The sequence below is a fragment of the Hemicordylus capensis genome, chromosome 7, assembly GCF_027244095.1.
Source record: "Hemicordylus capensis ecotype Gifberg chromosome 7, rHemCap1.1.pri, whole genome shotgun sequence".
NCBI lineage: Eukaryota > Metazoa > Chordata > Lepidosauria > Squamata > Cordylidae > Hemicordylus > Hemicordylus capensis.
In genome coordinates, this window is record NC_069663.1 from 20,743,476 (window position 1) to 20,756,422 (window position 12,947).

Consider the following 12,947-nt stretch of genomic DNA (forward strand, 5'->3'; position numbering starts at 1 on the left):
GAGAGGTGCAGAATGCTCTGTGCCTGGCCCAGCTAGTTTTATTTATGTGTTTATTATTTTTGTTTGTAAACTGCTTTGGGAACTTTTGTTGACAAAACGGTATATAAGTATTCATAGTAGTAGTAGGTAAGACAGGGAGAGACTCCTGCCTGTAACCTTGGAGGGCTGCTGCCAGTCAGTGTACTGTAGACAATACTGAGCTAGATGGTCTGACTAGATATGCGGCAGCTTCCTATGTCCCTAAATAGGAATTTAGGGATTTATTGAATTTAGGAATTTAATAGGCAGCTAGTCAAGGGTACCACTTTGGTCAGTTTCTCCACCTTCAACTCCCTTTTGTATGCTTTGCAAGCCATGCACTTGCCTGGATGCCGAATGGCCATCGTGCTGGGACATTCGTTTCCTCGCTTGACACGAGCCATTCCAGGAGCAAACAACGAAGAAACTGGGCCACGGGGAGAAAGCATCGATGGCGGAGTGGTAGGCATGGCCGGTAAGCTCCCATCCCTCTGATCCTTCAATCTCCGCCTCAATAAAAGGGTCAAAGATAATCTCGCTTTATGCAATGGGATTAGGCATACGGAAGAGAGAGAATCCTACGCAGCTCACAGGGGCCTCAGCAGGGAACATCTGGCCGCAAAGGGATGGATTGAGCTGCCTCTAGTTCTGCACAGGCTGATTGTGGGAATCTGGGGGTGGGGCCACGGGCGCACCTATGTGATTTTGGAACCTGGACCTAAAGGCCTTTGGAGCCCCCCCCCCGTTAAGCATCATCACCTAAAGACCTCTGGTGCCCCCCCCCGCCTATCCTGCAAGTTAAGTATCATCATCTCATCATCCCCCCCACCCACACACATTATTTTTAAACACGTGGATTCTTGAGGGCACAAACAGTAACCGAACTCACAAGAACGTACAAATATAAAACAGCTATATTTATGCAAATCTGCATCAGCAGAAACATTTCAGCATGATGCAACTTAATATATTCCCATCCCACATGTTTCTTTCTCCACTCCTCTCTGTCTCCAAGGAGTCCCAATTTTTAACTGATCCAAAAAGATTCTGAATGAAGGGGGAAATACTCTCCAACTTGAAACTCACGCCTTCGGTTGATCCACCAGGGCTGATCCAGCTGTTCTGCTCTGTCAGGCACTTGCAGTTTTCCAGTAAGATCTAGAACAGAAAATACAGTTTATCAAGGCCCTGTAATTAAATACATACACACATACACCCCATGCCAATGAACTCAAATTCAACATGGCTGGAATCTAGCAATAATGTCTTGATTAACAGATAACTGTCATCAACAATTAGATGTGGCCCTGTCTGCCGACTGAAAAGCAGCAACACATAAAATGAAAACATACATCTACTGGCTCACCTGCTGATGGTTTCCTTTCATTAGGCCAACATTCTTGCTTGCATCATGCTAATGAATCCAACTATCAAGTGGCTATGTGTCTGCCACCTGAAAACCTGCAACACAGAAAATGAAAAACAAACAAACATGTTTTGGTGTGCAGCAGGAACTATCAACACACACACACCTCTCACCTGCTGATGGATTCCTACAGTTAAGGCAAATTCCTGCTTGCATCATGCCAATGAATCCAAAAGCAAAAGGGAACATTAACAACAACTTCTAGCAACCATTTCAAGAACTGTCAGCGATTAACAACATGTGACTTGGTCCGCTGCACAGAAAACGGGGGAAACCTGCAATACAGAAAATGGGGGGAGAAGGAATTGGTACACAGCAAGTACTAGGAGGAGAAGTGTGCATGAAACAAGCCAAGCTATAGCTACTAACTTCAAATGGGAACTCTTCAGGCTTTTCTGGCAGCAAATTCTTCAATAACAGCTTCAAAATTGATTTCTCTTGCTAGCTTGCTTTTTCAATTGACAGGATGGCCAGACTGCTTAATCTCTCTTCTGTCATGGTTGATCTCAGATAATTCTTTATGAGCTTCAGTTTACTAAAACTTTGCTCACAGGAAGGCACTGATACAGGCGAAGTATTGAAAATGCAAAAAGCAGTGTCAATATTATAGTACGTTTCTTTTGAGTTATGTTCAGTAATTATGTTCAGGAGACTCACTGGGTCTGTTGCCTCTGGGCAGATAGTTTCTATGAAATGCTTGAAGGTGAGAAGCTCATCAGGGAGGATGTCTGCTGAGAGGTCTTTTAGATATATTTGAGAAAGCGTTTCACACTTTTGCCGAAGCTCGACCTCACTCATTTTCTCTAATGTTGCCATTGTTAGCATGGGAAATTTCTCCTCGATGTTCCGCATAGCATTGAAACCATGTTCTAGTTCACTGGCAATATTATCCAACACTCTTGCAGAAGATGTCATCATGGAACCTATCCTCTTCAGATAAACTCTGAGCTTTGTCATGTGACCATTCACCATAAAAACCTTTTCTTTTCTTGCCCTTGTTTCCTCAAAGTTTTCACTTGCACCTTCAAGTCTTCTGGCTTTTTCTTTTGCGCCTGTGTCAGTAACTTTTCACATCTTGTTGAACATCTCATTGCTTGCACAGTGTCAATCGCCGTTCAAATAAGACTACATGCAGTGGTTAACACTTGAAGCAAGCAACAGATCTCTCTGTGAGACCCATCACACACTCTCTCTCACCCCCGATTCCCCCAGCCACTCCAAGACCCCAACTTCCAGTATAACAAGGGAACTCAGTACTGTACCACCCATACACTAGTCCTTCCCTCTAGTCTCTTGGCATGCAAGGAGCATTGTCTGCAGTTGCACTCTGCACATGCTCAAGAGCACTTCCATGGATTCTTGCTTCATAAATTCCAAGGCTGGGCTCTGGCGCTGAAACCACATGCAAAGCGGTGATCCAGTGTTACACAGAAAGTGCAATTGGATGTAACCCACGCGCCAGATAGCCTCAGCACCCACCACACAGGGAAGCACAATCTGCAGGCTATGTAAGCCGATACTGTGTTAGGGAAGCCATGGAATTTGAAACAAGAAAATAAAATACAGCACATAAAATACAATAAAATACATTTCCTTAAGCTGGGCAGGTGTGCACTCAATCAGTCCCTTGGATGGGAGACCAGTGGGTGGGGGAAAAGCCCCCTTCCCCAAAATAAAGAAGCCACAGTAAAAAGGGCAACCCAACAATAAAAGACCACAGATGAGGAGGAGAAACTGTGTACATGTTATATAGATCCAAAAGGACAATAGCAATGGTATTGCAAAAAGATAATAATGAAATCCAATTACAATGCAAAGGACTGAGCTCCAGAAGCCCTCAAACAACATCATAAAAAGACTCACTGAGTTGCAGGTTGTTGGTAGTTGCTTGCTCTCACTGGCGGCTGCTGCCGCCCAGTGCCCGGTCTGGACTGAACGGAGCATGCCGGTGCTTCCTGAAGGAGCCCTTTCTTGCTTACACAATGCATGAATTACAACAAGGGGGCTTTGCTACTGGTTTTATGGGGCCGGGGTGAGTAAAACTGAGGGGCAAAGTCTTTTAATGCACTGCCAGGAACACACACAGAATACACTCAGCATCATCCGCAGTAGTAGCTGAAAACGCAGTCTCCTTCGCTTTACGGCATTAATGCAACCCCTGGAGGCAATAGCTGACAAAAGAACTACAGTTCCCACCATGCAATGCTCCACGCCACGGGGTCGTCCCCATATTGCGTCGCCTGTGTGCCCACCTTTCCTCCTCTCTGTTTCACGCGCTTTCCGCGAGCGAAGGCGGACACAAGTTGCCTTTACGACTACGCCTCCCGTGAGGCATTGGCTCCATTCCCGCGTTGCACGATGGGGATTGTGGTTTGGCGCCGCCTTGCTGGATAGGAAGGGACGAAGAAGGGAACTACATTCCCCAAGAGCGGAGCCCTGGAGCGCATGCGCCTATGTGATAAGGAAGGAAGCTAGCTGTGTGGGGCCAGCAGTGAGTAGTGCATCAATGGGTCGGGGGAGAATGGGGGTCGCTGAGCAAAGGAGGGAATGGGTCTTGTGTGGGTAGAGAAGGTGGCCTGGATTCATGCAGGAGTAAGAAGTTTACAGGGTTGGTGGGTTCTATCGTCTTGTTATGCACGGAATCCCTGTGCATGGCTCTAAGCTAAAATCTGGGGTCGTCCCGGGATGCGTTATAGGAACATAGGAAGCATCCTTATACTGAGTCTGACCCTTGGTCCATCTCGCTCACTATTGCCTACTCTGACTGGCAGCAGCTCTCCAGAATTCTAGGCAGGGGTATGCATAGCAGGGCAGGGGTCTGCTGCTGAGCTATAGATGATCCTCATGATGATGAAAAGAGGAAGCTGCTTTATACTGAGCCAGTTCTTCTAGCTCAGTTATGTTAACTAGCAGGGCTCTCCAGGGCTAGCCTTCCCAGGGATTGAACCTGAGACCCCCTGTATGCAAAACAGGTGCTCTTCCCCCACTGAGCTGTGTCCCCATCCTTCCCAATCTTAAAGAAGACCCCTGCTAACTTGGCAAAGAGGAACCTTTTAACGAGGTGATTCTCTTTATTTAGCAGGGGGAGAGTAACTGGCCCTATCCACCCCCAGCACAGTACCTCCAGTGACTGTTGCTGGTGTCTGTCTTATGTTTCTTTTTAGATTGTGAGCCCTTTGGGGACAGGGATTTATTATTATTTCTCTGTGTAAACCGCCCTGAGCCATTTTTGGAAGGGCGGTATAGAAATCAAATTAATAATTAATAATAACAAGAGTGGGATGGAAGATGGAAAAGACACTAGATTCATAGGGAGTTACCTTTAAAATTAAATTATCCTATTCAGTTTTGGAATTGGCCGGAGAGATCAGATCTTGAACTAGAGGAAGGAGTTTTTAGTTCCCTTTCCCGAGGACTCTGATCTGTTCGGCTGTGCGGAAGAACAGATGTTCCTGGTCCTCTGCTATGTTTTCTCTTTTCTTTTGTCCAGGTGGGAAGAAAGCCCCTCCCTGCACCTGAGCCAGGATCCATCGGGCTGGCACAGAGATGACCCTCTTCCATTTTGGCAATTGCTTTGCCTTGGCGTATTTCCCGTATTTCATCACCTACAAATGCAGTGGCCTGTGAGTGCTGGGAGTGGGGAGGTGGCGGCGATGATGTGGGGCGGCGGGGACTGAACTGGGGTGGGCTTGTGTTGCCTTTCAGGCACACTTCACGAGTAGCGTGTTCAATCAGTAGCTTGTCAAGGAATCCATAAAGGATGGAAAACTGAAATGAGAGTGGGGTGAGGAGGGCCCAGCTGTCACACCTGTGGGGTAAAGATGTGATCAGCGGTGGCAGGACAACCTGGGTGACCGTTGAGTAAAAAAAAAACAACCCCTGAGTTTCCATCACTGAAGTTTCGCTTCCGAGGTTGCCAGTTCCCGACTCGGAGGGAATGCCTGTCTCTTTAAATAGTGCAGGGTGCTTAGTGAGGTTTCCACCTCCAGGTCTCTGCCGGGGCTGTCTCCTGTGCTTCTCCATAACCTGCTGAGGGATGAATTGTCTGCTGGTGACAGCAGATAGGAGGAGAAGGGGGCCACTGGAGGAGCAGGATGGAAGATGCAGTCACTGTAGACTTGCCTGGTGCCTTGGAACATTTAAAGGTGTAGACACCATCTCCGAGTGAGGGCCTGGCATCCTTCTCCATTTCCCATTGCTATTGTTAGATGCTGTGCATGGGGAGTTGGCTGTTGTGAACTGGTGGCTCTGTTTTTCACCTTTTGGACAAATTCATGAAACGCAGGTCTGCCAATAGCTGCTAGGCTTGATGACTGTAGGTTATCTCCATGTTCAGAAGTGGGATGCTTGAAGTCCCAAATACCCGTTGCAGGGGAACAACGGCAGGAGAGGGCCGTGCCTTCATCTCTTGCCTGTGGGCTTCCCAGAGGCATTGGTTGGGCCATAGTAGGAAATAGGATGCTGGACTAGAGAGGCCTTGGACCGGATCCAGTTCTTAGGTTGACTTTGCATCGCTCATATTTCCAGCCTACATCCCACTTATCCCAGTTTTTCCATGAATGGGTCAAGGGGATCATATACATACAGTCTCATGAAGCCTTTGGGCTTTCTCATTGGTGAGGGTCTTCCGGTGCAGGGAAAGGTAATCCCCAGCTATTGGCTCTCCAGCTGTGGTTGAACTATAATAAATTATGGCTGAGGGTGATGGGAGTTGTAGTTCAGCAACCTCTGGAGAGCCCAGGTGGCCCAACCCTGCTGCCCCAACGTATCAATCCCTTTCTCTCTGCTTCTTTCAGGTCCGAATACAATGCCTTCTGGAGATGTGTCCAAGCAGGTGCCACCTACCTCTTTGTCCAGCTCTGCAAAGTACGAGTTAAATAAATCCTTTGTTATCCTGAATCTGCTGCTGCTGGTCAGTGCAGACATTACTAGATGGACCAATGGTCTGACTCTCTATATGGTAGCTTCCTGTGTTCCTAGGTGTGATATTAGCTGACTACTGCTACTACTTATATTTATATGCTGCTTTTCAAGTAAAGTTTTCAAAGAGAAAAGATGGTCCCCTGTCCCCAAAGGGCTCACAACCTAAAAAAACCCCATCAGACAAACATCAACTGCCGCCACTGGAGTGGTGTTGTGCTGTGTTTATGGGATGTTGTGTTCAAGTTTCTGCTCATTTCATCTCGACTGTTGCCCTCTTTCTTACAGATGCTGTTTTTAGCGACCTTCTTTCCTACTTGGGAGGGCGGTGCCGGAGCGTATGACTTTGTTGGAGTAAGTTTTGGCTTTGTCGAGTAGGGCAGGAGTGAAAACTGGCGTCCGATTCACTTGAAAATAATCGGGGTTGAACACCCTCCCTATGAGCAACAGCAAAAAGCAGTTGGGGCTTTTTATTGATTGATCTCTCCTCCTCTCCCATATATTTATATCTGCTTTTAAAAACTCCTCAAAGGGATTTACAGTCCCTTAACCAGTATAAAACATAAAAACGTTATCCTTAAGACGAGCCGTTTGATTACAGTTCTGGCAGAAGAACAATTGCCAGCATCAATAAGTCATCAGTTAGGGATGCTGTTGTAGATTTATGGACTGAGCGAGGGGTTTAACTAGAAGACCTCCAAGCTCATTTCCAACTCTGAAATTCTGTGCTAAAATTCAAGAGTGACAAGGTAAGAGGTTGCTCAAATAAATAAATCTTGATTAAGGGGCTTAGCAAAGCCCTGCTGGGGCAGGCTAAAGGTAGATCTCTTCCAGCATTCTGTTCTTCCCGTTCCTCCTTCACTGTTGTTCCCCAGCAAGTGGCATTCAGAGATATACTGCTTCTGAATATGGAGGTTCCATCAGTAGCCAGTGACAGCACAAGAAAGCAGCTTAATCTACCTCAAAGGCCATGGAAACAAGCCAGGTTTTAACCTGGTGCCTGAAGGGGTATAAGTTTGAAGCCTGGTGGGCTTTTAGGGGAAGGGGTTCTAAAATGTTGGGGCCACCACCAAAAAGACTCTGCTCTTCCTGAATGCTCGGCTTGCCTCTGATGGTAAAGGTGCCTAGAGTGTGGCCCCAGCTGTTGAGCATTGTTTGTGAGGAAGGGACATACATCACCAGCAAAGACTGCTATTAGTAGTAAACACTGGGGACGTATATTCTCCTGAATATACAGGAGAATCCATGCTGGCATGAGTGGTTGGTTTGGGCCTAGGTGGGGAGGTGACATACTGAGAAATTCCAAAGTGTTGACTGCTCTTTTTGGATGCTTGCCTTGTGCCAGGAATTCATGAAAGCAACCGTGGACCTGGCCGACCTGGTGGGGTTGCATCTGGTGATGTCGCGGAATGCAGGGAAAGGCGAGTACAAGATCATGGTGGCCGCCATGGGATGGGCCACAGCAGAACTCATCATGTCTCGGTGAGTTGGGCATTAGCCCCGCCTCTTGGCAAGGGGGTGGAGCCAGGGGCAGGCTGTCCCTGCAGGGCCGCACAGGGAGGAGGTGGGCGGAGCTTAGTCGGTGTTCGCCAGCCAGATCCTCAGTGCTGACCTCATTTAATGGTGTGGAAGGTTGTGCTTGCACCCCCCAACACGCCATCTGCAGAAATACGTGCTTGTACCCCACGTTCATTCACCAGCCATTCACCAGTTTTTATTATCAGCCCCTGTTTTTAGTCATTAATGTGCACTAGCATTCTGACTTCCCCCATTAGATCTTCATGACTTCTTTCTAACAGCCATGATTAGTATTATTTAATTTAGCATATACTTGTTAAACCGATTAACACAATGTTGTTGCTTGTGTTGGGATTCTCAAACATGGGTCCCTGGATGTGTGCTCTGTTTTGTTTGTTTAACACGTTTCTGTATCGTCCCATATTTATTTGTTATTTATTTTATTTTATTGAAAATATTTCTGTACCGCCCAAAACTTGTGTCTCTGGGCAGTTTACATATGCAATTCCTGAGTGGTTTGCAACCTAAAAGTGCAACAATCAAACATCGGCACAATCAAAACGGTTTAAAATACAGATTTAAAAGCTCGAAAACTTTAACATTGTTGGACCATCCATCATCATAAGCCACAATGGTCTTTGAACATTATGGCTGGGAATCTGTGTTCCCTGTAAGAGGGATTCCCAGCTGTTGTTGACTACAACTCCCAGAATCCTCGGCCAAAGGCCATTGCAGCTGGGATTGCTGGGAGTTGTAGTCAACGACATCTGGGAATCCCTGTTGCAGGGAACACTGCTGGGTATGATGGGAGTTGTCCAACATCATATGGGGACCCAAGGTTGACATTCCTCCATTGTTCCGACAGGTGCATCCCACTGTGGGTGGGGGCTCGCGGCATCGAGTTTGACTGGAAATACATCCAGATGAGCATCGACTCCAACATTAGCCTGGTGAGTGCTGGTTTTGCCTCTGTTTCATGGGATATCCCTTCCAAAGCAGTGTCTGATTTTATTGTCTGCCTTTCTTCCAGGGCTGTGTATGCAGGCATCCTTTCCTCCCCACCAGTTGGGGCACTGCTGTAGGGAAATTCAAGAGTAAGCAGAGTGGGAGGCTTTTCCCTTCCGCCAGGCCTGCTTGCGCCTATGAAATCTAGCCCGACGGAGTTGCGCAGGAGTGCAGCTGCACAACAAACTGGATATGTGCCCTTGCGCATCGGAGCTGTCATTGGGCTCAGTGGAAGCTCTGCTGCACAAATGCAGTTGCACATTTCTGAACGGTCGCACAACGCTGCGCAGCTCCACCAGGCCTAGATTGGATGTGCGCCGCCGCCGCCCCAGTGAAAAGGAAACGGGGGTGTTGGCCTGCGTGTGATGTCGACCACTAATGATATAAATTGATCTTTTACTAAGGAGCAGTGTTTCTTCTAAGAGGGATTCCCAGATGGCGTTGACTACAGCGCCCAGAATCCTCAGCTGCAGTGGCTTTTGCTTGGGGATTCTGGGAGTTGTAGTCAACAACGTTTGGGAATCCCCGTTAGAAGGAACGCTGCTAATGAGTGTTTTCCCATAACCAGTCTAGAAAAGTAACGTTCTAGTCGAAGATGCATTGCTAAGTAGATGTGCCATAGGAGCTAGAATTTTGGGATCATTCCTCTTTCTATTTGCCTGTTTTCCTCCTCAGGTCCACTATATTGCCACAGCTGCCCTGGTGTGGATGTTTACGCGTTACGATTTGCCGAAACACTACCGATTGCCCCTAACTTTCCTCCTGGGAGTCAGTGTCTACAAAGCCTTCTTTATGGAGTGAGTAACTGGGTGCGGTTAGGGACAGCCTCTAGTCCTTGTCACTTGCAGATAATTGTCTGTTAAAGCAGGGCTCTTTCTGATGTGCAACTGGACACAAAATGTGCAATTCTTTTTTTTTTTAAGTGAAGTTCTAAAGGAACTTTTGTGCAATCCAGGAATTCAAGTCCTGCATTACATAGGAACATAGGAAGCTGCCATATACTGAGTCAGACCATTGGTCTATTTAGCTCAGTATCATCTTCACAGACTGGCAGCGGCTTCTCCAAGGATGCAGGCAGGAATGATGTACATCATCTTGCAGGCAAGATGATGGAAAAGTGGCTGACTAAAGCTGGGACCTTCCACATGCGAAGCAGATATTCTACCACTGAGCTGTAGATGTTCCTGATGAACAGAAAGCGGCCTCCCACTGAGTCAGTCCCTTGGTCGATCTCGCACAGTATTGTCTGCTCTGACCGGCAGTGGCTCTCCAAGGCTTCTCGTTGAAGACTTTCCCAAACCTACCTGGAGATGCCACCAGGGATTGAACCCGGGACCTTTTGCAGGCCAGGCAGACGCCCTGCCCCTGAGCTACAGCCAATCTCCAGACCCTTCCCAGCCACCCCTGCCTCCTTTTTCTCTTTACAGATCATTTGTTCACATTTTCCTGCTGGGCAGCTGGACGGCGCTCCTGGTCAAAGCGGTCCTCACTGGCCTCCTGTCTCTCAGCTCCCTAACCCTCTTTGTCACTCTGGTGCATGGCAACTGAGCTCCTGCCCCCATCCTCCAGTGCTGAGAGTAGCAACCTCTGCATCTCGGGCAGTCCAGCCCAGGCCCCGTGGCGGAGATGGTGCTCGGCTGAATCCTGCCGTCGCAGGATCCGTTGTGATGTCACTTTGGCGACGGGGATAAGAATAAAAATTCCCTAACTTTTTGTGTTGTGGTCCGCAAGTTCTAAATGCTTCTGCCCCACGCCTCAACATGCTGGTTCTGCAATACGGTTTGAGAGGTCTCCTCCTTGTTGCGGATGGGATCTCTCCAAAGATTTCAGGCTGGAGTCTCTCCCAGCCCTACCGGGCGATGCTGTCAGGGACTGGGCCTGAGACCTTCTGCGCGCAAAGCCGATGCTCTTCGCACTGAGCTGTGGATGTTCCTGATGAATAGAGGAACCTTGGGCTGTCTAGCTCAGTATTGTCTTCACCAGGGTTTCTTAACCTTGGGCCCCCGGCTGTTGTTGGACTACAACTCCCAGAATCCCTAGCCACAAAGGCCATGGCTGGGGGTTCTGGGAGTTGTAGTCCAACAACATCTGGGGGCCCAAGGCTAAGAAACCCTGGTCTACACTGACTGGCAGCGGCTCTCCAAGGTTTCAGGCAGGAGCCTGTCCCGGGCCTACTTGGAGATGCTGCCAGGGATTGAACCTGGGATCTTCTGCATGCAGATGCTCTTCCAATGAGCTCTGTCCCCATCGCTTAAGGGGAATATCTTGCAGCGCTCACATGTACCCAGCTATCTAAATGCAAACCCTGGTGGAGCCTCTATAGCAAAGGACATCTTATTCTTGTTACCACAAGACCAGCTCTCCTTCCCACTCCAACATGCATTCCTTTGAAAAGTGTGAATAACTGTCTACCCAAGTTAGGGATGTTTATTTAATAATATTATGCACCTTACAAGGAGTGCAAAGATAGGTCCCTGCCCCAAGGGGTTCACAGTCTAGAAATAAGATACATAGGAGATGAGAGCAGGGAAATGAAGGCAAGGAGGGGAAGAACATGTGAGAAATCCATGTATGTTTATAGGCTTGGTTACAGCAGAATATGGAGATTTGGGCATGGGACAAAGGCTTCTGGTGGTGGTGGTGGTGGGCGGGGTTCCATGGTGGGGAACGACAGCATTTGAGAACTGGCAGACGGGCTCATGCCCTATGCTGTTGTGTATATAGCACCCTTAATGTACATGGTGTAAAAAAAGATCTCTGCACCAAGGACTATGCAATCTAAATTTAGATCTAGGAGAGAGGAAAGAGTAGCAGCAGCAAATGGATCAGCAAACACACACTTCTAGGCTTAGCTTCATTTGAGGGCGGGACTAAAGTATTTAAGCCAAATACCTCACGTGGCAGGTTTTGTGTGCAATTATGAGGGTTTTGAAATCACGTGGAAAGGTTTTGTGTGAAAGTGGGGCGAGGGAGAAAGGGGTTCAGCAACCTCTCTGTGGGGTTTCCTTACGCCAAGGTTTCTTAACCGTGGGACCCCAGATGATGTTGGACTACAACTCCCATCATCCTCAGCCACAAAGGCCATGTCTGGGGATGATGGGAGTTGTAGTCCAACAACATCTGGGGGCCCGAGGTTAAGGAACCCTGCCTTACACTTTTTTCCTGGGAGTGAGTTTGTAACAGTAAATGTAGGTGGTAATGTGACTGTTTCAACTTCTGTACAGGTTGGCAGGCATATCTGAGCACACCCTGCTTGAGTGGTGGATGTGTCATTTCACCTGCCACGGGCACTGAAATGACAGCGACTGCTTCCAACAAAGAAATCTGATGCCTTGTTCCCAGTAGCTGAGATTGATCATGTCCAGAGAAGAAAAGGTTGCCACAGGCAAGGAATCGTGTGGACAGTGGCCTGAACTTTACTTAAGGCCTATTAGGAAAGCTTTCCTAGTAAGATCATGGAAGCTACCAGCCCATAAACCTTCTTAGTAACTCCTCTGTGTTTATTAATTATTATTACTGATGGCATTTCAATATCCTGTCTTTCCAAGGTTGTCCAAAGCAGCAGTATTCGTTAACTATGGCTTAAACTTTTTTAAAAAGGCTTTTATAAAGGCATTCTTGTTTGGATGCCTTGAAGTGATCCTGCCTCATCCCAGGTGAGTGGCTACCGACAAGCTTGCCTTATACACCCTGTCAGTCACAGTCTGCAGCTGCGTAAACTATGCTTAAAACCCTGTCAACAAAATCAAAATTGGGAAAAAAGGTGGCCCAGATTCTAACCCCAATAAAAATAGATATGCCTAAATGATGAAAACTTGCATAAGTTAGGCTCTGCATAATTTATTTTGATGCTGCCACTGATGGCTGGGGAGCAGTGTTCCCTCTAACCGGGATTCCCAGATGTTGTTGACTACCACTCCCAGAATCCCCAGGTGCAATGGCTTTTGCTTGGGGGATTAAGGGAGTGGTAGTCAACAACATCTGGGAATCCCTGTTAGAGGGAAGGAACACTTGTGGGGAGGACAATTAATTACAGTGGGCATGTGATGCTCTGATCACC

At 47.6% G+C, this 12,947-nt stretch overlaps 1 protein-coding gene and 1 long non-coding RNA gene across 6 annotated transcripts; one reads left to right on the forward strand and one right to left on the reverse strand.

Moving 5' to 3' along the window:
- Positions 1-914: 914 nt before the first annotated feature.
- Positions 915-3,748, reverse strand: LOC128332422 (uncharacterized). 2 transcript variants are annotated; one of them, XR_008310650.1, is made up of 4 exons: positions 3,308-3,748; positions 1,558-1,719; positions 1,385-1,479; positions 915-1,176 (listed from the first exon to the last, which is right to left on the reverse strand). It is a non-coding gene; the product is annotated as an uncharacterized LOC128332422 (long non-coding RNA). The 2 variants fall into 2 exon arrangements; XR_008310651.1 differs by lacking the exon at positions 1,558-1,719.
- Positions 3,749-3,794: 46 nt separating this feature from the next.
- On the forward strand, positions 3,795-10,600 carry TMEM147 (transmembrane protein 147). 4 transcript variants are annotated; one of them, XM_053266681.1, is made up of 8 exons: positions 3,795-3,935; positions 4,935-5,067; positions 6,241-6,310; positions 6,653-6,718; positions 7,710-7,846; positions 8,748-8,832; positions 9,563-9,684; positions 10,315-10,600. In XM_053266681.1, exons 2-8 carry the CDS (start codon positions 4,991-4,993, stop codon positions 10,433-10,435), a joined length of 678 nt encoding a protein of 225 aa, XP_053122656.1. In that variant the 5' UTR covers positions 3,795-3,935; positions 4,935-4,990; the 3' UTR covers positions 10,436-10,600. The 4 variants fall into 4 exon arrangements, with proteins under 4 accessions (XP_053122656.1, XP_053122657.1, XP_053122659.1 ...); XM_053266682.1 differs by having other exon boundaries at positions 3,928-4,036; XM_053266684.1 differs by having other exon boundaries at positions 3,935-4,056.
- Positions 10,601-12,947: the final 2,347 nt, after the last annotated feature.